This window comes from Erpetoichthys calabaricus, chromosome 16 (genome assembly GCF_900747795.2).
Source record: "Erpetoichthys calabaricus chromosome 16, fErpCal1.3, whole genome shotgun sequence".
In the NCBI taxonomy this organism is placed as follows: domain Eukaryota; kingdom Metazoa; phylum Chordata; class Cladistia; order Polypteriformes; family Polypteridae; genus Erpetoichthys; species Erpetoichthys calabaricus.
Genome location: NC_041409.2, coordinates 69,934,289 through 69,962,192, shown reverse-complemented (window position 1 = coordinate 69,962,192; position 27,904 = coordinate 69,934,289). Strand labels below are relative to the sequence as shown.

Sequence of the window (27,904 nt, the reverse complement as noted above, 5' to 3'; positions counted from 1 at the left end):
TTTTAACTGCTATTTAGGTTATATTTAACTTAATATTACAAACAATTTATGACATGTGACATGAACCAAATATGTTCAAGTTCTGTTGCGACTCTGAAAATACGGAATTTTTATTTTTAAATGGTTCGTCTGCCACCCATTAAGAAGGCTAAATGTCAAACTCTTAATCTGTTGGTGTCCTGCAGCCTAACAAACATTAAAGATTTGTGTTTTTCTACATATTAGGAAGTTACTCAAAGTACATAAACCCAACTCAGAAGCACCATGACTCAGGAGAGGCTGAATGCATTCGTCATGCTGTCAATGAAAGAGAGACCAGTGACTGAAAGGACTCCAATTGATCAGAAAGTAACTGAGAAAGACAAGAACAACGACACTGATGTTCAAGTAGCGCTGCTGGTCAGTGTGTAGCCAACATTACAGTTTGTGCGCATGTCTTTTCGTTTTCTTTTCTCCTGAGCTATGAAGTGCTGCTTCAGTTTAATGCCCCCCAAATAACTGTGCCCCCACCCAAATGTTTTGCACCAGCCGCCACTGCTCTGGAGTTGGGCTTTGCTTACCTCGAGAATGCAGTACTTCACACTGGACAGACTGGAATTTGGATGGGTGCGGCCTTTTATGAGCATTGTAAAAGTTATAGTGGTAGTCTATTTATGTGCCTTTATGGCTCAAAGTTCTGTTGGATTCTCTAATATTCTTGTATTAATGTTCCTTGACTTTACATCAGAAAAAATAATGAGTTCATTGTTACAAAAAGAGCTAACAGAATGGGGTTCCATCAGCCCAGTTTTAAAACCTCCACAGGTTACATGATGACATTACAGGAGATGCACCTCCGCTGATTATTTCTTTCACATTCCTTAGCGCTTGTGCCCAGTAGTGAATGGAAAAACGCTCTTTCAAACAGCTTTAAAATACAAAACAAACAAATTCTCTGTTTGCTTACAGGCTTGCTCTATGGGATCAGTTTGCCGGCTGTCGGCCATGTACTATGTAAGGCGCTTATCCCACTTTGCTTTTCGCCTTTAATGCTAGCTTACTCACCTGCTCTCCTGGACATTCTAAGCTCTGTGCAGCCCACGTCCAGCTCCGTCCAAACCAGTGCACCCATTTCTCTACAGTTCAATCTCACTGAGGAAGACAGCTTTGAGGTTTTTAAATCTCGGGAATAAAGCTGGAGCAAGACAGACATCTAGAAAGTGGTCCCATTTGCTGGGTTCAAATAAAATCTCCTGTACAGAATAAAACCTGAATACGATTCCTCCAAGTGCCAAAATAAAGTCTTCCTGCTCAGTCCTCTCCTGCTTTTTCTTTTGTGCAACTCAGAAGCCCAAAGGTGACGAGCTTAACACTTACCACAAGAACTCCATTGGTCACGATTTCTACTGGAGGATCTTTGCTGCAAAACACACACACAAAAAAAAAAACACTCACTAATGATAAAGAAGCCCTAAACCACTATTTTGATAATAAATTCAAATTTTCGTTGAAGTCCAGATATTAACTGAATTACAAGAGGTTGTGCCCAATCCTTACTATGAATCCATAACAGACAAACTGACAATGCTAAAAGTTTTGCTGGTCCCCTGGACATTTGTCTATGTGACTTTTGTTTAAAATAACAATAGTAAAAAAACATTTAAAATAAGTTATGGAAGATGACATCTGCTAGTCTCTGTCTCTCAGTACTCAACTCCTCTCTGCACCAAAACAAAGAATAGCATAGCATAAGTAACAAACGTCAGAGTTGTATGTGTGCCACTCCTTTAAAATCCAAATGTGAAATGTGAAAAAATGTATTGTATTCTGGAGGCCTTCCATTAGATTTTGTCTACAGGTATACGCCACACTGTAACCGCTTATTGGACTTAAAGAAAGTGCTATAGTAGCAAGTTATTTATTAGTCTCTATTATATAAAAAAAATCCTGGGACGAGACATAACTTTTTAGTCTGGGACAAGACGTTACTTTCAAGTCCCGTGTGACGAGACTTTGTGCCAAGAGATTTAACTACGCCTGGGGCTGGAAATAAAAGACAAAGAGTAGATGACAAAGTAGAACGTCGTAAAGAGGTTCAAAAATGTTGGTGTGATACACATGCAGTGCAGGGTAGAGATAATGAAAGTACGAAAATTCAAAAGTCTCAAAAAAAATTATAGTAAAGATCACATTAGCACAAACAAACGGAAATTATTACTCAGTGAAATAATGGAACAGCGAAAAGAGATCGAATATATTGTTCGGATTTAAACTTTAAGTTGGAGACTTGTAGATCGTCTAATTCGTGTTGCCATCAGGGAAAAATTGTGTTTCTTCCCAATGAAGAGGCGTATCCGCAAGAATTAAAAGATGCGAGTTCTTGATATTTTTTTAGTTTATCATTTAAAAACGGAATAAAAATCTGAAAATCTAACAACATCACATTAAAGTTCGAGAAATTCTGAAAAGGATGATACCAAACATATATATGTATGTTTTAAACTAAGCCTGATTTAAAGCATAACAAAAAACATGACATGAAAATGTCACATAAAATCGTTGCACTTTTAGGCTTAGGATTTTATATATATCTATCTATCTATCTTATATATATATATATATATATATATATACACACACACACTAGGGGGGCAAGCAGAGACGCGAAGTGGCTGGCGCGCAGCGCATGCCAGGGGGTTGGCGAGTGAAGCGAGCAGGGGGCAAAGTCCCCTAGTCTTATTAATAAGTAACAAGTGTAACCACCAAATTGCTTGCTCACAGCTCCATTCCAGTACAGATCTTACACATTGTCTTCCCTCAGCCCATAAGAAGTGAACCTTAAGTTAAATGGCCAACCTAAACCACACTGGCACCCTGTCTAATCTTGGGTAGGCTCCAGCACCTGCTCCCCAGATTGTACATATGGTCAGTAGGATGGTTGGATTGACAAAGTTACTGAATTAACAAAATTAACTTACCTTTCCTCGATGGAAAATTCTACCAGGAGTTCTTCTTTACTCTAAAATTAGAAAACCAGAGTAAACAGATTTATGTCAAACATAGTTTTTAAGAACATTTGAACAACCTAGACAAGAACGGGCCATTCAGCCCAACAAAGCTTGCCAGTCCTATCCACTTACTTTTTCTAAAATAACATCAAGTCAAGTTTTGAAAGTCTCTAAAGTCCAACTGTCTATCACACCACTTGGTAGCTTATTCCAAGTGTCTATGGTTCTCTGTGTAAAGAAAAACTTACTAATGTTTGTGCGAAATTTACCCTTAACAAGTTTCCATCTGGGGTGGCATGGTGGCGCAGTGGTAGCGCTGCTGCCTCGCAGTTAGAAGACCCGGGTTCACTTCCCGGGTCCTCCTTGCGTGGAGTTTGCATGTTCTCCCTGTGTCTGCGTGGGTTTCCTCTGGGCTCTCCGGTTTCCTCCCACAGTCCAAAGACATGCAGGTTAGGTGGACTGGCGATTCTAAATTGTCCCTAGTGTGTGTGTCCTGCGGTGGGTTGGCACCCTGCCCGGGATTGGTTCCTGCATTGTGCCTTCTGTTGGCTGGGATTGGCTCCAGCAGACCCCCGTGACCCTGTGTTCGGATTCAGTGGGTTGGAAAATGGATGGATGGAAGTTTCCACCTGCGTTCTTGCTCAACTTATTTTAAAATAACAGTCTTGATCCACTGTACTAATTCTGTTCATAATTTGAAACACTTCAATCATGTCACCTATTAATCTTCTTTTGCTTAAACTGAAAAGGCTCCACTCTTTTAATCTTTCTCCATAATTCATCCCCTGCATTTCCTTGGAATCAGTATATTAATTCTTCTATGTCCTTTTTGTAGCCTGGACACCAAAATTGTACACAGTACTCCGGGCGAGGTCTCACCAGTGCATTATATGTAGTTCTGCCGACTATGGCAAAATAATGGAGAAGCCACAGTCACACAGATAAAAAATTAACACTAATAACATCCATGTTTACAAACTGATTGCAACAAGAGAGTCCATTAAAAGGGGAAGGAAAGCAAATTACCCAAAAAAAATAAATAAATAAATGTCATGTTGTCTTAGAGACATGAACATAATCTGTACAAAGACAAGCACCACTCCACCATCAAACATCACTGCCACAATCTACAGAAAAGAAAGACCCACAAAAGGCCTGCTCTTCATCAGCTCTGCTGCTAAAACACTACAGGATTGTGTCCAATGCTAGTTTATAAAAATGGAATTGTTGACACTGTCCACAGACCGAAAATCTATCAATTGCCTATGAAGTCTGTGCACATAACCAACACACTAACTGCCTGGTGGTAACAGGAAGGGCAGCTCATTTCAAATGGAGAACCTTGTAGGCAGTTCTTGGTTTGATAGATCAGTGTAGGCATGGAGGACCATTTTGTTTGATGAAAACTGACCCGGAGAAGGTTAAAAGGTAAGACGTTGCAAAATGTGCAATATTTGGACTTTATGTTACTAACATTCTAAAGCTAAGGTACCCCTAATGACACACAAACTCTAAAGAAAGTTTACTGATTTATAAAGTAGACATGAACTGGATCGTCTATTAACTGATGAAAGCTCATGTCAGTGTAATAGTACAAAGATTGAGTGAAAAACTTTGTCCTGTTAAATCTGACCAAAATATAGAAAACACTGCAATGTCTGCATCCTTTTTGTGCTTCATCTCAAATGGCCCATTTGCTACTGCAGCAGCTCAGGCCAATCTGTCTCCTGGCATATTTGCAACTGGTGCTCAAAATGGCACGTGGTGATAAGCATTTGAGCAACAGATCTTTTTTGAACTTCTTACAGCAGAAAATGAATCTTTAACAACTAGGAAAAAATAAAAAAGCAAACAGAGACAATACCATCGATTAACACACACATAATCTTTGGGTGTCGAAATTTGGGAGTTCGGAGAAATGCCAGGCTTCCAGGGAAATGATGACAAAGTTACGGAAGAAGTGTGAGCACAAGATTAAGAATGGCACAACATGGGGCACGTGTTCTTGTTTCTCTGTCATATGAGGCAGTAAGGAGATCATGGATTCACGTCCCGAGTCCTCCCTGTGTGCAGCGCAAAACACTTTGAGTAGTGAGAAAAGCGCTATATAAATGTAAAAACGTATTATTAAGGCTGTTGAAATGGATGGAGATCAAGCAGAAAAATGAGGAGTGTGGGAAATACATTGTGTTATTCCAAATGTAGGTTTTAACAACTTTCATATTCTATGGGAAAAATGGCACAAACTGTGACCCACACCTTGCCAAGAACACTGCAGTTGGTTCAAGGTAACCAAGAGAAGATACTCAACGACGGTCCCAAAATGAGGGTCTGAAGTATATAGAGATACTGGTGGGGATGCCTGGCTGTCGCTCAGGTTGGAAAAAAGTGAAACAGTTTCCATTTATTATTTAGCAATTAATGTATTATTTGAACATTGTTTAGAAGTCAAACTGCTGTTATTAACAAATAAATTACAGCTGCTATGAATCATTTAGAGTGTCTTATGACACTCTTGCGTTTTTTGTTTCGCCATTAGGAGCCAGAACATGTAAATTCTTTCCTGATGCTACTCTGGAATAGGCGGCGTACAGCTGGCTGTGTGAACTGCATGGTTCTTTGAGGCAAACTCCAGTAACTTTAAGTGATTTTCCTGGCGCTTTATTTATTCAAACAGGGCCATCTTAACATCATTATAGGCCACCGGGCAAAGCAGTGCACTGCAGCCCCTACCTACACAACCACTCACAGGAATAAAAAAGTAAATGATTGATAAAATTAAATATATATTTATTATATTGGTACTTTCAACAAAATCAGTGTTTAAACATTAAAAATCAACACAAATGTTTGAAAAATATAGCATGAGCCTTGAAAAACACAAACATTTCAACATATAAATGATACTCAATTGGTAAACCATACAGGCGGAGATGGCACAGTATGAAATTACTATGGATTATTTATTAATAATCAAGCATTCAACAGAAACATTTGCGAAATTTCTTTGCAGAGAATTGAAGTGACGTTAACATATACACTTTTACGTTATGTAGTGCGTGAGATCCGTACACAAACGTGCACTTGAAGTTGCAGAGGTGACCGTAATACTAAATCAAATGTACACTTGTAACACAATAACAAATATTTATTGCTTAGTATTTATTTATTGACAGCAAGTCACAACATACATACATTAGCATGGGGCCCCCGGGCAACTGCCCAGCGTTCCCATGCATTAAGCCAGCCCTGATCGCAACTGCAAGACGTACTGGAAATCGAAATTGTTTGAATTCGAAAGGGAGTTCATTGGAAATCATAAGTATATATGTGGAATGAAAACGTCTTCTCCCTTTCCGATTCCGATTAGAATAGTAGCCTCGATTACGTGTGGATGATGTGACAGTGTTACCATATTTCTCACAACCTAATTTAATTAGAATTTACTGTTTTAGGGTTTTCCCTAATGTTTCATATCATGTTCACCAAAACTATAGCTTTTGGATATTTGCTTTTCCTTTCACTTGGCGATTGTGTTGTGATGAACATTGGAACAAACAAACTTTCTTGCTTATTTATAGGTTGAGCAACTTGAAAACATTATCAGTATAAAACTAGTTTGGAAATCATAATAAAGGCAATGAAATACACATTTTAAATGTATGCTTATGGAAGACCCCAAATACGGGAGTAGCAACTGACATAGAAACTTTGGCTGATCCAGGACACTTGAACTTCAAGCCATCATGAGTTTGTTTAAACTTTTTTTAAGTTTCAGCATTAGGTTTTGTGTTTCCATTGCATTTCATTACCCATACTGCATTTAGGACTGGAATGAAATGTCACCTTGTCCAGTGCTGTCTTAGACAGGCTCCATCTCTACCAGGGCCCTGCACTGGATTTCAAGGGCTTAAGAAGCTACCGTATGTTATTTGTTCTTGTATAAGCACACTGGGTTCAAGAAGTGCCCTTAAGAATAAATTGAAAGTGAAAAACGGAAACACGTCGTCTTCCATCCCAGGTTCTCTCCAGTGTTTGCCACAGGATTTGCTAAGTATTTGACTCCTGTAAACTAAAACCATTCTCAGCATCCTAGCGTCTTTGTCTGATGCCCCCTTCCCTTCAGCCACCTCACCTCAGGGTTGAGCTTGAAGACGTGGCGCATAGTGCTGTCCCCAGGGGAAAGGTTATTGAGGTCATAGAATACAGTGGAGCACAAGTCATCTCGGGAAAGAGAATCCTCGTCAAAAAGGCTCAGCTCTAGAACATTCTGGAAGACAGATGGTACAAGAAGAACAACAATGCATTCTTAATGTTGCCTTTCAAAAACAAAATTCTTTTTAATGGGTGACAAGGATATCTGAACATCAAAAAAAAAAACGCACACAAAGAAAAGACAAGACTGGAGAAGATTTTGTGATTGACTTTGATGAATCAGTCCCATCTTTATCTCTGTTTCCAGCTTGCATGTGAAGCTCCTGGATTAGGCATCAGCTTCCCTTGACCCTGAACTGATTGTGGGTCAGAAGATGAATGGGTAGATTTGACTATTCATTCTTTGGTGACTTGATCATATTTAGATCATTATACCTTGTCAGTAGATCTAGTAGTGGCCAAAAGAATGAAATCACGGGTACAACCAGCTGAAATGAGGTTCCTACGCAAGGTTGTTGTGCTCACACTAAGTGAGGGACACAGCAATATGGGAGGACCTCAGAGTTGAATATCACACCATATAAGCCATCTGAGGAGGTTTGGGTAGGTCACTGGGATGGTAGCTGGGTGCCTCTTCTGAAGGTGAACAAAGTGTAGCCTACTGGTAGGAGACCCAAGACATGCTGAAGGGATTACCTGGGAAGGTCCAGTCAGCCTAGCTCAGTGTTTGGTTATTATGACCCCTTGAAAGAATAAGTGGAAAGAAAATGATGATCACGTAAACATGATGTTACAAACAGCAGCATCCCAACCTGTTTTATATCTCACCAAAGAGTATTACAGTATCGACTGTTAATACCCTGATCAGTAATACCCAACCATCCATTTCATTAACCCATCATATGGTCATGGCACGCCACTGCAATAAACACAAGGCAGGAGTCTGTCTGGAATAAAATGCCAGCCTAATCTCAGCAATTACTTAGAATAGGCAGCCTTTCTTAGGGCCTTTAGACTGTAGGAAGAAAACTGGGATCTTGGAATGAAGCCCACTTGGACAAAAAAATAAAAACCCAACTGCACAGAGAAAGCATTCCAGCTGGAGTGCTACATGGTACAGGTTCAAACATCTCATTAAACATAAATCACTAACAGGAACAGCATATGGAACTGTCTCTGTAAAATTTCAAGGATGATAATAAATATCTGAGTAAAGGGTTCATTAAATACTCCTACGAGAACTTGCTTACAGAAGGATTAGGGTGTTCTGCCATTTGCTACCAAGGAGGGTCCACTGGCAGAATCCTTGATGGGACCTACAGTACCTTCACATGGCTGTTTATTTTGTAGTGGAAGGTCTCGTTCCACACTGGGTTGCTCGAGTTGAACACAGTTGTAGTCCGGTGGTTTTTTGCAGAAGCAGTAGGCAGACGGACGGCGACATAGCAATCAGACTCAGAGACTAAAGGAAAACAAAAATGAGAAAGGGAAACTGAGGACATTCAGCAACAATGGTTATAAAAAATAAAATTAGTTTGCAATATTGAACTTAAGTCTTCTTATACCAGGGGTCGCTTCTGCAGGGTCACAGCTGATTTCAATTATAGAACCCCTTATTGATCAACTTCTTCCTTTTCTGGAAGTATAAAAGTTCTCCTTTTGTTTTGGATCTGCAGTCCTGCATTCATTGTAGCATTACATAAAGATGGAACCTACACCTGAAGCACTTGGTGCGTGAAAGGGACATCGGCCCATCCAAGGGTGTGCCCAAACACAAACCCACCTTGAGACAATTTAGAAGCACCAATAAAGCCAAGCTGCACATCTTTGGAATGTGAGAGGATGCCAGAGACCTGATCTAAAAAGCGGCAGGGAGGTCATGCATACTCCAGAAACGGTGACTGGAGGGAGAATTGAGCTGGCCAACCACAGTGCTGCCAGATTTGTGAACTGAAATTCTAGGAAACATGCAAATGTACAAATTGTCAACAATTTGGAGTACAAACACAGTAAAGCAGGAAACACAATAAAGCCAGGGGATAAAAAAAGACACACAAGTTAAATGTCTCTCTGGCCGCTGAGAACAATTTAACAGCTCTAGTCTGGCTCCCTCCTCAGTTGTCAGGGAATTCTTTTGTGCCCCATGTCCTTTGTACTCTCTGCTCCCTAGCAGGCTGACTACACTTAGGCTGTCATTATCACCATCCAGTGTCGCCAACACAGCCTCTCCATTATAAGCATTATAAATGGTACAACTAGATACCAAAAGGAGTTTGCATGTTTCTCCCACAAAACATGTTAGGTTGATTATTAATGCTAAGTTGGCCCTCTGTATGAATGGGCCGATTTCTGTTGCAGCCTGCGGCAATGAAATAGATGAAACAAATTTAAGAATGCTAGACGATATCAAAAAGAAAACAAGTGGAAAAGGAGGAAGGGAGGCTACACATTACATTCATGTTGCTTTTGTAATTGTTGGTGTGGTGCCACGAGTGTACAGTGATCCCTCGCTATATCGCACTTCGCCTTTCGCGGCTTCACTCCATCGCGGATTTTATATGTAAGCATATTTAAATATATATCGCGGATTTTTTGCTGGTTCGCGGATTTCTGCGGACAATGGGTCTTTTAATTTCTGGTACATGCTTCCTCAGTTGGTTTGCCCAGTTGATTTCATACAAGGGACGCTATTGGCAGATGGCTGAGAAGCTACCCAACTTACTTTTCTTTCTCTCTCTTGCGCTGACTTTCTCTGATCCAGACGTAGGGGGTGTGAGCAGGGGGGCTGTTCGCACACCTAGACGATACGGACGCTCGTCTAAAAATGCTGAAAGATTATCTTCACGTTGCTATCTTTTGTGCAGCTGCTTCCTGAAACGACATGCTGCACGGTGCTTCGCATACTTAAAAGCACGAAGGGCACATATTGATTTTTGACTGAAAAACAAACTCTGTCTCTCTCTCTCTCTCTCCCTCTCTCCCTGCTCCTGACGGAGGGGGTGTGAGCTGCCGCCTTCAACAGCTTTGTGCCGCGGTGCTTCGCATACTTAAAAGTCAAACAGCCCTATTGACTTGTTTGCTAGAGATTGTTTTCTCTATCTATGTGACATTCTGTGCTCCTGACACTCACTCCTTTGAAGAGGAAGATATGTTTGCATTCTTTTAATTGTGAGACGGAACTGTCATCTCTGTCTTGTCATGGAGCACAGTTTAAACTTTTGAAAAAGAGACAAATGTTTGTTTGCAGTGTTTGAATAACGTTCCTGTCTCTCTACAACCTCCTGTGTTTCTGCGCAAATCTGTGACCCAAGCATGACAATATAAAAATAACCATATAAACATATGGTTTCTACTTCGCAGATTTTCTTATTTCGCGGGTGGCTCTGGAACGCAACCCCTGCGATGGAGGAGGGATTACTGTACCTTCCTTCTTGAGTTATTTGGAACCAGTGAATACCACTCACCTAAATCCCTTTTAGCAATATTTCTCGCTTCTATTATTTTGACAGACAAATTCCAATAAGGTGCAATCGTTCTCTGAAAAACAAAGAAGAGGGACATTTTTCTCAGCTCACTTATTTCAGTAAAGTGCAAAAGACAGAAAACAGACACAATGCAGGGTAGATGCAAAAAGCATATACACACACACACACACATATACTGTATATATTTTACATTCTTAGTTTGGAATCACAACTTGATTATTAGGTGGTTACCTACCTGGTAACGCTTGTGGTTGGTCAGCCAGTCATCAAACATCCACCACGTCCTCTCAATTGAAGGAAGCAGCTCATAGATATGTGATACATTATCTCAGGTACTGACATCCGAGGTTCGATCCTCGTAAGGGGATGCAAATGTGCATACACCAGACAAGCCCCAATAAGGGTGAAACACATGTCGTGCACACTGTTTTGTTTGGCAGGTACTGTATCATATATACATATAAAATGCTAAGGATTGTGTCCGTCACACAAACCACTAGGGCTAGAACCTTGATCTTGGTCTCAGTCTAACGCTTATGATGTGATATACACTAATGGAGCAAAAACATTTGGGTAGCCACAACCTGCTTGAAGTTATTGGGGTAGGCATCTTTCTTACGGATAACTGTTCGAGAGGAAACGTGGAACGCATTGCTGGGGTCACTCATACAAAGAACTTCAGTGCCATCTGCGCCATCCCTCAAACATAATTAAAGCGGACAGCGCATTCACTTACCCAGGCGGCAGGTCGAGCATCAAGTACAGGAAACAGAATGAATGTGCAACAAAGACAGACAAATGCCTGCGCAAACTGACCTGTGCTTCTGTCCATGCTACACACCGTGATGGCCCAAAAAAAGTCATCACTGGAGTTCATTTTCTGAGCGTCCATCCAAACACAGGAAGTGCTTCAGTGATGAAGAATGATGACTGGTAAGCCTGAATATGGAGCCATTTTGCAGCTAGCTAATACTACAGCTCATCAGCATTTCACACACCCTCCATGATACAGAAGGCAAGAACAATGACACCAGAGCTCTGTATGCCAACAAATGAGACTGTTAAATGTAACTTCCACCCATATACAAACATCGCTTTTACATCCTTAAATCAATGTTTGGTTGAAGAGTACTAAATTCCAAAGTTAGATCAACAATGTGCACAGTATAGGGTGGGCTTTTTCTACTGAAAACAAAAGAATGCGTGGCCAAAACGGAAATGTTCAGCTTGTCAGGAGTCCCTAATGCGGTCCTGGAGGGCTGCAGGTTTCATTCTAATCCTTTCCTTAATTAGCTACCTGTTTTTGCTGCCAATTAACTTCTTTTGAATTAATTTTAATTGACTTGCTCTTGAAGACTCAGACCCCTTAATTGTTTCTTCTCCCTTAAATTAGCAGCCAAACAATAATTAGATACAAATCAAGTCAACACACGACCAGCAAACTGTGTCCATCATACAAGATCTGGAAATGGAGAAAGGTGAAGGTCTCAGGAATGCTGGTCTGCTCAGGTCCTCAAAACATTTTAACAATGTGCTCTTAGAAAAGAGAAAATCAACAATTTTGGAAATATATGCTATTGCACAATAAGAGCAGGAACAAGTCATGGAATTAAAGAACGAGTTTAATTAACAACACAAATCATTAAACAACTGGTTGGAGTACAATTGGTTGGAGTTTGAGGCCCTGACTTAGTTGGTCTTCTGTTGGCTCACTCACTTCACATTTTATTTCTGTTTGAGTGCCATTTAAAGAAAGAAATTAAGAAATTCAGGGGAACGCATCTTAAAAAAACAAGTTGTTTAAAATGAAAGGAAAGGAGTTAATTAGCAGCAAAAACTTGTCACCAATTAAGAAAAAGGTTAGAATGAACACCTGCAGCCACTGCAGCCCTCCAGGATTGGAGTTGGGGACCCCCCCGAGTTACATGCTGCATACCAAAAGATCACCCAAAGCCTCGTCTACCCACAGTGCAGGGTTTCTGGTGACTGTTCTAGTAGCATAACCTGGTCAAACCCACTTAGAGAGTCGTGGGAGTTCAGAGCTTACCCAGGCAACACTGAACAAATGGCAGGTGTGGGCCCTGGACAGGGTGCCAGCCCATCTTATGTCCCATTCACCAACTAGCCTAACCACCAGGCCTCTGAGGGATGTGGCTCATACAAACACTTTAGTGGTAGCTCCATTTTGCTGGCATTAAGTGGTTATCTTAAAGAGTAAGGTAAATGCCAATTGAAGCAATGCCAATCTGCCTGATCACAAAAAAATGCAGTCTTCCATATCGCAGTGGAACTTGCAAAGGGGTCAGTAACAGTCTGAACACCAAGATAATGGTGGACATCAAACACCAGGACTATCCCAGTCAACACATCTTAACCCAACTGAGCACTTATGGGGAAATATTTACCACTACCATCATCAAAACAACTCTCAAGTGCTATTTTTAAGTCCAGGTTGTCAGATTTTCATTTCACATCCCAAAGATGGGCAAGCATTGGGGACTCCAAATTGGCCCGTTATGATGGAGCAGGGGTGTAAGTGATGAGTAGAATGCTTTGGCCTGCCATCCTATCCCGAGCTTGTCCTTGTCACGTGCCCAGTGTTACTAGGTTAGACCCACACAAGTCTGTGAACAGCAGTTAGAAACCCAAGTGGCAGTAGTGGATCTACCATGAAATTAAGGAAGCTTAACCTTCAGGGTCCCTAATCCTGGAGGGGCTGTAGTCCACATTCCTTAAACATTTTGGGTGTCTTACTGCATTGTAATCCATCCATCCATTATCCAACCTACTATATCCTAACTGGATTGGCTGGAGCCAATCCCAGACAACACAGGGCACAAGGCAGGAAACAAACTCCAGGCAGGGCGCCAGCACAAACACCAAGCACACACTAGGGACAATTTAGAATCACCCATGAACCTAACCTGCATGTCTTTGGACACGAAGATACAGGGAGAACATACAAACTCCACGCAGGGAGGACCCAGAAAGTGAACCTGGGTCTCCTAACTAAGAGGCAGCAATGCTACCACGGTGCCACCGTGCCACCCGCATTGTAATTCAACTCAAAATTAAAGTTAGATTATAAACTAAAAGGTAATAGAAATATAAAAAAAATGCATGGTGATCTGCCATGGAGCAGCCCCAATGAAGAAGATAATGGTGGTGACCCAATCCTCATTGCTGGCTGCAAAGTGGCCCCCATAACAATTCAAGGTTTTGGACTGCAAAAACATAGGCCCACCACTGTCAAAGGGTTTAATGTCTAATGGAGGAATACAGCAACACCAGTAGAGGTCTGGACTCCAGCAGAACCAATGCCAAGGTGCACCGAAGCTGCTCTGGCAGCTTGTGGTCCAACATCTTATTTAGGACTATTTACAGAGGGGTTTTACTTTATCGTGTCAGTTACCTGCATGTGTAAGGACAAAGACAGCATGTGTGTCTCCGCTTCAAGGAAAGGGCTAATACAATAGATGCTGCAAGTGGAACAAAGCTTTTCCTTTGCAAATTCTGCATGTTATTAGTGTCAATGTTAAAGCCTTAAGAAACATTTTTAATTAATTATATTTAGCTACTCAAAGCAATTTACATAGACAGTGAGGAAACATTTCATCCACCACCAATGTGCTTGATGGTGTGATGGCCACAGGGCCATCTTAACAGCATTACAGGCCCCCGGGGCAAAGCAGTGCAGTGAGGCCCCTACCTACACAATCACTCAGTAAGTCACAACATACATAGGTTAGCATGGGACCCCAACTGCCCAGCATGCCCATGCATTAAGACAGCCCTGGATGGCAGCCATTTATGCACCAATACGCTCACCACACATTGGCTATTAGGTGGTGAAGGGATGACAGTGATAGCCAATAAGGGACAAGGTGTGATTAGGGGGTAAGAATGACCAGGCCAAGGTGGGCAATTTAGCCAGGTACAACCTACTCTTTTTCCAAACATGCCCAGGGTTATTTAATGAATAGAGTGAGTCTGGACCTCTGTTTACATATCACACACGTCCCTTTACAAAACACACTGGAGCTTTGGGATCCACACACAGACCACAGGGTGAGCTCCTCCTAATGGCCTCACCAACACCTCCGCCAGCAGCAGCCCAAGCCTTCCTGGGCCTCCCATTCAAATGCAGTACTGCCCAGGCCCAAACATGCTTCGCTTCATGTGGATTACCTACTCTGAAGGGCAACGATTTGACAGCTGTTGGCAAAGTTAATCAAACTGACAAGAATTTTAGGAAAATTATACCTTTTATTGGATAACTAGAAAGATTACAATATGCAAGCTTTCCAGGCAATTCAGGCCCCTTCTTCAGGCAAGATGTAATCAACAGGAAAATGATATTAATGCATTTTTAAATGTCATGTTTTTTATGTTTAAATGTTTGTCTTCTATCTGACTCATTCATTGTCCAGCTGCTTAAACTATTTCAAGGATCGGTGAGTGGGATATAAAAAAATATACAACAGTCAAAGTTTTAGATAAAAATTATTATTATTATATTAAAGATGAAAACGTTGTTGAACGAAATTAAACGCGTGAACTCCCGCACTGTGTATTTAAAGGGGGGGGGGGGGGGGGGGGGGTAGAAACCATCCCAGCGAATCAGCTGGCGTGCAGATTCAGACGGGGTACCCGCGCAGCGACATCCTCCAATGCGGGAGAGGCACATGCGGACCGCCGGTCAGCCAGCACCGGGCATAGACCCCAACCCCCCAACCACAACTAAAGCAGACAGGGCGGTCACTTACCCAGGCGGCGGGTTCAGCAGGACAGTCGGGGATTTGCTCATCTTTCTTGGGAATGACAGCTGCTAAAGCTGGGAGGACGCGTACAGAGAAGCGACGCAATATAGAAAAGTTTGCCATACTTCTCCTCTTCACAGTCCAGTTTCACTGTAAGACTTTCATTTTCCCAGAGGAGAGTTTTAGCTTGAGATTGTGGGTGGGGAGTCACTAGTAACCTGTCTGATCTTGCACACGCCCCACCTCATTGAGAAGGTAAATCTGGAATTGCACCGCCCAGAACTGTCAGGCAGGTGATACCACGTTAGTCTCAGCCTTGTCATTTATGCCCAGCGGTGCGTTTCATTAATTCATTAGGGCGATGTGAGCTGACGAGGAAATAAAGCCGATGGGGACTACAGCTCACCGTGGGAAGGATTACTGAGTCAGGACAAGCTGCATGAATTCAAAATTATATTATTCATCTCAGTGCCTCTGATTTTAGACAAAAGCTGTCATGCCGTTTCGGTACATCTACATAACGAGATTGGCTACTTTTCTTTCTTGTCTTTTTGAAATTCTGTCCTGCGCTGCCTAGCAAATAAAAAACACCCGCAACGAGGCGGCGCTCCGAGTGGTATATTAAAACAGGTGACGTCTGAAAGCTAACAAAGGAGAACGGGAAAGGGTGAAAGCGCGGTCGAAGTAAGTTAAAGTTTAACCACCATTGTCTCCATCGCCAACAAAAACGAGGGATGAATAAACCCGATTATTAATTCAATTTCGAACACGTTAATTACACCAATGACGTGACGCGAGCATAACACGTGAGCATCAGGATTATAGGCGGAGCCACCCGAGAACAAGGTGCCAGTCTATCTGCGGGTGTCTCCTCCCACCGGGTAAGCTGCTGGTGCAAAGCGGCCACACGTGGATGATTTTAACCTTGAAAGGAAAAACCCCCCAAGCACAATGGACCAAGGGCGCGCTTCATCTACACTGCTTAAGATACTGGCTCTGGAAAAGCTCTTTACTGGGTTGACTGGCCCCTTGTAGAGCCATTGCTTGACAAAGAACAATTTCATTCTGGGAAGGTTTTTTTTTTTTTTTTTTTTTTGCACCATGAAAATGGTTGTTTCGCCTTAAAAAGGTTCATAATATGTAAAACAGAAATCTGTAGCGTCCTTAGCATTTTGAACCTGACATGTTGGGGTCGCTACAATAATAATGAGTAATAATAAATGCTAATACCGTTTATACTATCAAAATGTGTTGCTTGTGTGGTATATCTTGAAGCACGGTGACATAGACAAGCCAGCCTCACCGTCAAGACAATAGTGGCGTGAATCCTTAGCCGATTTTCTTTCCAGACTGACCAGCTTTTGAACAGCATACTGCACATGTACAATTGACAGTCACTTTCGGATTCATTAGAATCCCTTCGATTTCACTGTCCGTTTCAATTTCACTGCCTGAAGACAGATTCACTTCATCATCACTGCTGGTATCACTGTCAAGAGTGTGCAATACCAGGGCTGCTGGAAAACGTTTCTTACAAGACGCCATGAGACTAGGAGAAGATGTGTCTTCACCATTGACTGGGTAACACTCAGGCCTAACGCTTGCACAAGACACGCCTACATTGTTTCCTGAGCAACGCTCGGCACTAACGCTGTTGGCACTTTTACAGGCCGAGTGATCCTCGGGTCTAACGCTTATGCGAGACACGTCTATACAGTTACGTGCAAGACGCTCAGGACTAACGTTTTGAGGCACTGTTTTCACAGCCCGAGTGGCTCTCGGGTTTAACACTAAGGAGGTTTTAATGTGTAGAAAGTTACCTAACCGGGTACAACAGATCAAGAGAATCTGAACTTATCCACTGTTATTGTGTGCTACAAGAGTCCCTTTAAAATCAGGAACCAGTTGGTATTTCACAAATCTGTTATCTGTTAGTGGTTATTTATGGAGCCTGCTACAGATGTAAATAAATAAAGGATCTTTCTGGAACCTTCATATGGATGGTTCTTTTGCAAGCCAAAAATGGTTCCCTTATGTCATCACTTTGAAACCCTTATTTTCAAGAAAATAGTGGCCACCTTGCAGTAAAAAAACAAAAGCTTTGAAAAATAAAAAATAGTGGCTGCATTGAACAAGGCAGTTGTGAGACCATCTATGTTATATGGGTTGGAGACAGAGCTGGAGGTGGCAGAGTTAAAGATGTTAAGATTTGCATTGGGTGTGACGAGGATGGATAGTATTGGGAACGAGTACATTAGAGCGTCAGCTCAGGTTGGACGGTTGGGAGACAAAGTCAGAGAGGCAAGATTGCGTTGGTTTGGAAATGTGCAGAGGAGAGATGCTGGGTATATTGGGAGAAGGATGTTAAGGATGGAGCTGTCAGGCAAGAGGAAAAGAGGAAGGCCTAAGAAGAAGCTTATGGATGTGGTGAGAGAAGAAATGCAGGTGGGGCAGAGCAAGAGGACAGGAAGATGGAAACAGATGATCGGCTGTGGTGACCCCTAACGGAAGCAGCTGAACACACAAAGATTTTTTACTCAGCTAAGTTAGTTGGCAACTGTAAATTGGCCTGTCGTCTTGCTCTATGATGGACTACTGCAAGAGTCACCAACCCTTTCTAGGATAAGAAGATGGTTAAGAAAAAAGCAAAAATCTTCAGAGTTCCCCTATTTATTGTGACGACATTAAACATTGAAGAATACACTGGACATACTTCTTTACATTCTGAATAACATGAGGGTTTTGTCACTGCATATCACCCAGCAGGGCTTTGTAATTCAGTGTGAGGTTGAACCTGATTGAGTCATCTAGTTGCTCATCACCGAAAAGCAGTTTGGAACTTCAAATTCCCATCAAAAAAGGCAAACTCTCAGAGATACAGTATTTCAAGCTAAATAATAGATGCTGCCATGCTGATGTTGACAGCCATGAATGTTGCCAAGGCAGCAGGCTGATGTGATTGTAACTAGATGTCATTTTTCAGGCTAGTAACGTCTATCTTCAAGGCATCAGCACTGAAATTAAACATTTCAATCATCTGCTCAGAGATGTCCACTTCCAGAAAGAAGTCTGAAATAAATGTGGCATTGGGCGCCAGTTGCACAAAGTCTGCAAATCTCCAACCAAACTCCATGCCAAGCATAGTAAGGAGCTCACATTTCCTAGATCAAGCTTCATTTTTCTCAACCATTTCCTCTAAAAGGAAAATGCTGTATTTTCCTTTTTTGCACTTCTTGAAGATGAAGGCGACGTTTTGCCTTCAAGGCTTTCACACATCATATCAGTGATCGTCTTTACTATCCATCCATCCATCCATTTTCCAACCCGCTGAATCCGAACACAGGGTCGCAGGGGTCTGCTGGAGCCAATCCCAGCCAACACAGGGCACAAGGCAGGAACCAGTCCCGGGCAGGGTGCCAACCCACCGCAGGACACACACAAACACACACCAAGCACACACTAGGGCCAATTTAGAATCACCAATCCACCTAACCTGCATGTCTTTGGACTGTGGGAGGAAACCGGAGCGCCCGGAGGAAACCCACGCAGACACGGGGAGAACATGCAAACTCCACACAGGGGGGACCCGGGAAGTGAACCCAGGTCCCCAGGTCTCCCAACTGCGAGGCAGCAGCGCTACCCACTGCGCCACCGTGTCTTTACTAAGTTTTGCAAATTGCAAATTCAGGCTAATTTCTCTGTCATGTCTGTTAAGACAGGCCAGGCCTAGTAGTTATTCAGTGTCAGAGAGCAGTGTGGTATCCTTATATGTTGCTTTCATCAAATCCTTGATCTCCAAGAAAAATGCTGCTCACCACATTCTGGTAACATTTCTTTGCAAAAAACAATTTGAAAATCTGATGCTGTTCAGACTTTGCCAAAATGATATTTATGACCTTAATGACAGGTCTGACACCATCAGATGCCAAGACTTTGGTGCAGATAGCCTCCTGATGAATGGTAGTTCATGGAGCAAGGACACTCGGGGTCTGCCCTGCAGTATCCAGCCTGTGATAGCCGGACAGGCATCTGTTGATACAGACAACAATTTTTCTAGTGGTGCATTCTTTCTCATGGTAGCAATGCCAGAAGTTCCTTTTTCACAGAGAAATTGTCAAAAAACATTGTTAGGACAAGAGCCATCTTGGTGTTGCCTAGGACGGTCTTACCAGCATCATAGACTCCCAGGAAAAGTAGTGCACTGGGGCCCCTATTTAGATAGGAAAACAGAAACATACATAGGCATCAGAAACATTGTGGGCCCCCTGTCAGTGCCCATTGTGCCAGCACGTTAAGAGAGCCCTGCAACTGCCCCCATCTTCCTCCAGCAGATGCACTTCTCGCCATGTTATTTGAGCCTAACTGCACCTCTAATAAAGTGGACATTATTTCAGGCCAGTTGTCCTGTTCACTGAATAAAGACTTGTTCCCAAGAATCACCACACCCTTAATAAATCCACCATTTGTTAATATTTTTTTTATTCTTTGCTAAATGATAAGCCACATCGCATGACACTTTGGTTGCTGTTTGTGATTTCTTCACTGGTTTTGAAATCTTGACTTTCAGAAAGCATTTAATAAGGTGCCACACGAGAGGTTGGGCATCAAACTAAAAGAAGTTGGAGTTCAGGGTGATGTTTTTAGATGGGTGCAGAATTGGCTCAGACACAAGAAGCAGAGGGCGATGGTGTGAGGAACCTCATCAGAATTGACTGATGTTAAGAGTGGTGTTCCACAGGGGTTCAGTGCCAGGTCCGCTGCTATTTTTAATATATTTAAATGATTTAGATAGGAATATAAGTAACAAACTGTTTAAGTTTGCAAATGATACCAAGATAGATGGATTGGCAGATAATCTGGAATCTGTTGAATCATTGCAGAGGGACTTAGACAGCATACAGGCTTGGGCAGATTTGTGGCAGATGAAATTTAATGTCTGTAAATGTAAAGTATTACATATAGGAAGTAAAAATGTTAGGTTTGAATACACAATGGGAGGTCTGAAAATTGACAGGACACCTTATGAGAAGAAGTTAGGAGTCATAGTGGACTCTACACTATCAACTGCCAGACAGTGTTTAGAAGCCATTAAGAAAGCTAAGAGAATGTCAGGTTATATAGCGCCCTGATGTGTGGAGTACAAGTCCAAGGAGGTTCTGCTCAAGCTTTATAACACACTGGTGAGGCCTCATCTGGAGTACTGTGTGCAGTTTTAGCTTCCAGGCCACAAAATGACATAGTACCACTAGTAAAAGTTCAGAGAAGAGCGACAAGGCTGATTCCAGGGCTACAGGGGATGAATTATGAGGCAGGATTAAAAGAGCTGAGCCTCTTCAGTTTAAGCAAAAGAAGATTAAGAGGAGACATGACTGAAATGTTTAAAATTATTTAAGGAATTAGTCCAGTGGATAAAGACTGTTATTCTAAAATAAGTTCAATAAGAGCACAGGGACACATTTGGAAACTTGTTAAGGGTAAATTTCGCACAAATATTAGGAAGTTTTTCTTCACACAAAGAACCACAGACACATAGAATAAGTGACCAAGTAGTGTGGTAGACAGTAGGACTTTAGGGATTTCAAAACTTGACTTGATGTAATTTTAAAAATAGTAAGTGGATAGGACTGGCAAGCTTAGTTGGGCTGAATGGCCTGTTCTCGTCTAGCTTGTTCTAAGGAAGCCTACTTTTCCAATCCTGCTTCCATCTCACTAACCTAATCAGAACACTGACTACCTGCAGGGGAATTATGTTCAAAGTTCTTGTGAGTTGTGGTAAAGTGCCGCTCGACATTGTGTTATTTTCCTCAGCTGTAACACTGAGTCCACACACTGCATTAAAAAGACACATTTGATATTTACACTTGTCAACAAAAACCCGCATGACAGAAATGGCAGGTCTTCTGTTTTTTCCTTTGATGGACCTGCTTTATTACTCCCAGTGATTATTCCCAGTTTATCTAGTAGCTTGTGGCTTGACAAAGGCTGGCCAGTCTCAGTGAGAAGGTTCCAGAGCTCCAGGATGGAGATTCAGCCTTAACTGGCAGACTAATCTGAGTACATAATCAGCAGAAGCATGTTGGCAATGGCACAGATGGATAGGTGGGATAGGTCAGCAAGTAAAGTTACAGCTCATTATTTATACAAGATGTACTAATAGCCTAAATCAAAATGCATGATAGTTAATGCACCAATTCAGACATAGCCAGAGGATCTTTGTCATAAATAATTCTGGGATTGTTTGGTGAGCTGACTGGGGGAGACCCCTGGACTAGTGAAGCCTGTACAGATTTGATTCTTTACCCTGTGCCTGGCCCTGCAGGACTCTTTACATTAATGCTGCATTCCATTTACATCAGAATTTGGATCTCAGAGCTGGGAATGATGTCACACCTGAGTTGACCAGAAAACCTGCCATGCTTGCGTTTTTGGAATACAGATAACTACTGAACAAGTTAATAATAATGTATTACCTGCTATTTTACTCATCCAAACACCATTGCAACATGTCCATAGATAGAAGCTGGACTGTACTGCATGTACAACTGATTTAATGAGACGCAGATAGACAAAAGTGTCAAACAGTGTAATACTGCAACTTTTACATCTGTTGATGTGCAGTACAGCCACCTTGGATTTTGAGGTCGGGGTTAGTTAGGCTCTCCTGACTTTCCGAGTAGGAAATCTGACTTGTGGGGACATTCCAGGTGAAAGTTCCTATTTGGAACTCAGAAATCCCATCTTCCTAATTGACATGAAACACAGCTAGGGTTGCCAGACGTCCCTTATATACGGGACATGTCCCATATTTGAACATTTTGTCCCCTGTCCTGTACTGACCTTTCAGGGACACCCAACTGTCCCGTATTTAGTTCATTTTCAAATTTCGTAATAAAAAATATATTTTTACTACCTTCTTATGGTACTTAGTTGTAACTTAATAATCTTAACTGCTCTGCAGTTCTGTATCAGCATTGCAACATACAGTGTCAACAAAGTGTGTTGTTACTACTCGCCACGGCCCACTTTTTTTCTAACTGCCTATATTAAATAATAATAATATTTCTATGTTGTCTGTATTAAATAAATATTTTCAAATGATTTCACTTTTACAGATTTTTTTTTAGCTTGTATTAAATAATTTTCAAATGATTTTACTTTTATTTTCCTCATAACCCATTAAAATCCTTGCTTTATGTTTTTAACGCATGTCTCTACTTTTATATAATATATTGGTGTGAGTGTGTAGGGAGCATGTATACATTTCTCTATATAGTAATACAGAGAGAGATTTTAAGAGTGTCAACCCTAAACACACTGCAATGTAAACCCTGTGAAGCAAAACATTGTTTTATGTTTTTGACCACAAAAAATATTGTTTTATGAAGGGAATGAACAAAAGTCAACTGTCAAGTCATGGTGCGCTAACACAGCCTACTTTTCTTAATAAAATACAGTATTTCATATATTCTGATGGACCAAAAATAACAACTGGAAAAAGCTAAAAACTGCACAATAAAATAAAGGGTCAGAGGTATGGAGAGGATATGCAGTGGACATCCAGCGCATGGTGTGACTTTACCTGCTTGACTTCACACTTGGACAAATCGTCAGATCTTGGAAGTTTGACTTACTAAAATGTCTTAACTGTAATATACCAAGTGGTTCAAATGACACTTTTACTGTCTTTACCGCTTATAACCACAACTTATATTATCACCTGAAACCATATAAGATTTAGCCGTTCCGGACTTTCCTCTCAGAGGACATACTGTACTAGCCTGTGCTACTACATTCACTACAACAGATTCTCAGAATAGTAGACACGTCACAGAGTAAAAATGAAATATTATGATGAAGGTGGTGACACATTAATATGGACTCAGTGAAAACATGCAAACTACCCAGAAAAAGGACCCGGGCTACAATTTAGATTGGGTCAGAGATCAGTGAAGTGTCAGTGCTAATTGGTGTGGTAACCTGCAACTGAAGTTTGAAATTCAAATTTCTTAAACAAGTTCAACAACCCGTTCCTGACAAAAATTAACAAAAAAACCCAACTCAGAAATCCCCTATTGTTTAATAAATGTGTCTTATTATGGATGCAGTCTAAGGAGACTGGATCAGAGCAGACATCTGAAGGAACGCTAACTCTCTAAATAATACCTGCAATTCCACTGCCATCTTTTTTGCAATATTATTAGTTATTGGATAATACAATGTTCATCCTAAAAGGTTCTCTGCAATTCCATGTTTGACAGCCTGACTTAGAAGGAAAGTGGGGATTGAGGATGAGACACAAACTGAGGGTTTGCCTTTATTAGCTGTTTAACAAGACATGAGCTGGCCTCGGCTCAAGCCCTAACAACAGGACTATACCTTCAAACCTCTGGAAATACTTCTGTCCTTCTACCAACTCATTTATAGTTGTTATTTTTATAACCTCTTATTTTGGTATAAATCCACAGAGGTTATCTAAACAAGCAGACTTGAATTTAAACTGTTCTGATTAATTCTGTGAGGACTGTTCTTCAGTGACAACATTCACATGAATCTGAGTGCTACCACTTTTGCAGTATCTGCTGACTGAGCAATAACTGACAAAGGGCTGTGAAAGAACATCAAAACCTTTTAGCACTTCTCCTGGCTGACCTGTTTTCTGATGTAAACTGACACCAGTCCATGTTAACTCTTTTCCAATTTACACTCACTGAGCCAGTTCTTAGGACCACTACACTAAGACTGGGCAGGGCCTCCTTTTGCTCTCAAAACCGCCTCAGTTCTTCTTGGCATAGATTCCACAAGTTGTTAGACACATTCCTTTGAGATTATGGTTCATGTTGACATCACTGCATCACAGTTGCTGTAGATCTGTCAGCTGCACGTTCCTGCTACGAAATTCCTGTTCTACCACATCCCAAAGGTGTTCGATTGGATTCAGATCCAATGACTGGGATGGGCACTAAAGAACAGTGAACTCTTTGTCTCGTTCATGAAACCAATTTGAGATGACTTTTGCTTTGTGACACAGTGCGTTATCATTCTGGAAATAGCCAAGAGAAGATGAGTAAATTGTGGCCATGAAGTGATGCATATGTTCAGCAATACTCAGGTAAGAATGGCATTCAGGCAATGACTGACTGGTATTAACAGACCCAACGTGTGCCAAGAAAACCTTTCCCACTACATTACACCATCACCAGCCTGGACTGTTGATACAAGGCGGATTGGGTATGTGGATTCATGCTGTTGGCACCAAATTCTAAAACCTACCATCTGGGTGCCTAGGCAGAATTTGAGATTCATCATTTATCAAGTCTTCAAGTCCAGTTGTGATGAGCCTGTGCCCTCTGCAGCCTTGGCTTTCTGTTCTTGGCTGACAAGAGTGGAACTCGACGTGGTCGTCTGTTGTTGTAACCCATCAATCTCAAGTTTTGACATGTTGCACTTTCGGAGACTCTTTTCTGTATCTCACAGTTGTACAGAGTAGTCATATGAGTTACCATAGCCTTTCTGTTAGCTCAAACCACTATGGCCATTCCCCTCTGACCTCTCTCATCAACAAGCCATTTATGTCCAAAGAACTAATACTCACTGGATGCTTTTTTTGCACTATTCTGAGTAAACTCTCGAGACTGCTGTGTGTGAAAATCCCCAGAGATCAGCAGAAATACTGAAACCAGCCCATCTGGCACCAACAATCATGTCAGAATCAAAATCACTGAGATCAGCTTTTTTCCATTCTGGTGTTTGATGTGAACATGAACTGAACCTGCTGACCTGCATGTGTATGATTTTACCCATTGTTCTGCAGCCACATGATTGGCTGATTAGATCAATGTATGGAGCAGCAGGCGTTTCTTAACAATTTGCTCACTGAGTGTACGCCAGAACTGTACAGTTGCAAAGATGGAATTAACAGCCATAGTTTCCAGTGGGGATAAATTCTCAAGCTGTCAAAAACGTAATGAGAGAGTAAGAAACAAAGTAATTTTTTTGGTTGCAAAGCAGAAGCTGCATTGCTCCCCTTGAGCCAGAAGATCCAATGGCTGACTACATACCATATGAATGTGCGGTCAAGCATTTGGTCCTTTCTTCACATTTTAAGAAGTAGCTTTCACTCATTCTTGTGTCAGATCAGACAGGAAGTCTTACAGGGCTCATGTTTGAGGCCCACATTTTTTCTTCTATACTGCATACAGTATATACATACTGTGGTTACTAGATTTGGCATTTTCTTGCCCGATTGTGTTTTTAATTCAAGCACTGTGTGGAAAGATACCTTATTTTTATATTTCTCCTTAAACATCTAATGATGGATTTCTGCCAACTGAAAATCAAATATGCATTTTACATAAACTACTCAAATTTGCAAACTGTGAAAGTCCTGAACTAAGGAAACACAGTTTCATTTACCTGCAAAATTGAAATATTGATTAAGTGAATCTGGTGGTCAAGGGCCTATTTGGAGTGGGTTTTCCAGAGTAGAAGTGATAATTGGAGTAAGACCATCAGGGCAGAAGACCATACTGATGGATAAAGAGCCCCTCTGCACACAATTGTGGGTGGGCAGAGACTGCCTCTGGGCAACATGCCACCAATTGATGCCCTAAGTATAAATCCTAGTATCATACCAGAATGGTGGGGTTCAGCAGGCTGGAAAATGGAGCCCTTTTACCAAAGACGGAGAATGACAAGCCCAGAGACTGTCTTGGAGACCTGGGGCCTCATGTATAAACGGTGCGTACGCACAGAAATGTTGCGTACAAACCTTTCCACGCTCAAATCGCGATGTATAAAACCTAAACTTGGCGTAAAGCCACGCACATTTCCATGGTAACTCATACCTTGGCGTACGCAATTTCTCCGCTCGGTTTTGCAGACTGGCAGCACCCAGCGTCAAAGCAGTGCTACTGTTCCTGTGTGATCACCCTTTCTTTCTTAGATCCACATTCCTGACGCGGCTTTATAAATACACTGAAACTAACTGCATATTGTTTATTAGTGTAATGCATCTGATTGTAATTAACCTGCAGCAATATAATGGTCCAGGAAATAGCCATAGTGTTCCAAATACCATAACTGCTTTAGCGTTGTAACTCTCACTGCATCTTCTTCTTCTTTCAGCTGCTCCCGTTAGGTGTTGCCACAGCAGATCATCTTTTTCCATATTACTCTCACTGCACCACTTGGAGTATTTATATTTGTATCTGAGTGGGGACTCACAGCAGCAGCTGATCGGAAAGAGAATTATCGGTATACAGCATGAAGCAGACGCTGCCTGAGCCACTGCAAAACGCTTCAGAGACTTCCCTGTACGGACTTCGCGGTTTAGAAAAAGTTTCATCCCAAGAACTATAAACGCACTCAATCAGTCCATCAAGTGCTCCTTGTAGAACTGTTTGTACTTATAAGTACAATCACCTCACTGTAAACTTGCACTACAGTTATAATATTGCACAACCTGTGCCACTTTATGAAGCGCGTATGATGACAATATCATTTTTAAGATGAAATGCAGCAAAATATGTTGCTTATAGGATACAGATAAAACTTTAACTTTATTTAAATAATCTGTATTGTTAATAATTAAACATGTGAGGTCACGGTGCCGCAGCGCTAGCTAGTTCAGGGATTGTTCCTGCATTGCGTTGTATTCTTGCTGGTGCTGACGCAACACTGGAAAGATAGACGGATAGAATAATTAAACATGTACTACGAAGATATTTCAATGTTCCTTAAAAGTTTTGAAGAATCGGCGTTCTAAGCTTACAGATGGCTTAACGTCTATTACAGAGCTGATTGTGTGGTGATTGGGCATTTGGAGAAAGAAAAGTTAGGACAGGAATTGGAGGTTAGTACGTTTGAAAGAGACAGTACTGCTGTGATAAATTATTTAATCGAAGGTCGCACATAGCGCAGCAAGACTCTTGCGTGAGATATGAACAATCACTGCGCCACCGTGTTCCCATGTTTAATAACATGCTTTCATTCCTATCATCATGAAAATGATATCACGTATACATCTCAGTATTTTAATTATTCAGAGAGCTGTAATATCACGAATGTAATGGATTCTGTGTCCTGTCGGAGAAAGAGAAAGAACGGAAGCACGTAGTGATTCACACACATAGAGCACATAGAAGATCAAATACAGAACAAAGCATTTAACGTGCTACTTGAGAAACTAATAAAATAAACGATTTTAAGATGAAGTTTATGATGTTCTACTTTAATGGCAAAATAAACTACGTGATTAAAGTGGAAATTTCGAGATTAAAGTTGACATTTCGTGCTTTTTTCCCACTGTGTGCCTATTTTTTTTGTCTGTACCCTAATAAGCTTTCATATGACACTCAGACAGTGGCCTACAACACGCCTTTTCACGGCGACTTTGATATGTGATTTCTTTTTTATTTCGGGCACTGTGCGACTTTGTGAACTTGATCTTTCGAGTTTCTCCAACACTCTGTCACTCGATCAACTTTCTTTTGTTGATTATTCCACTGTTTAAACCAAC

General features: G+C 41.4%; 1 protein-coding gene across 1 annotated transcript in view; it reads right to left on the bottom strand.

Annotated features, from left to right (window-relative positions):
* The window catches only part of LOC114666618 (cytosolic phospholipase A2 zeta-like), a 50,659-nt gene extending 34,594 nt beyond the window's left edge, over positions 1-16,065 (bottom strand). The window contains exons 1-6 of the mRNA XM_028821540.2: positions 15,394-16,065; positions 10,607-10,679; positions 8,468-8,604; positions 7,123-7,257; positions 2,958-2,998; positions 1,357-1,399 (exon numbers count right to left, since the gene is read on the bottom strand). Of these exons, the coding sequence (XP_028677373.1) occupies positions 1,357-1,399; positions 2,958-2,998; positions 7,123-7,257; positions 8,468-8,604; positions 10,607-10,679; positions 15,394-15,510 (546 nt within the window). The 5' untranslated portion in view covers positions 15,511-16,065. The remainder of the gene's footprint in view (positions 1-1,356; positions 1,400-2,957; positions 2,999-7,122; positions 7,258-8,467; positions 8,605-10,606; positions 10,680-15,393) is intronic.
* Between the last annotated feature and the right edge of the window lie 11,839 nt (positions 16,066-27,904).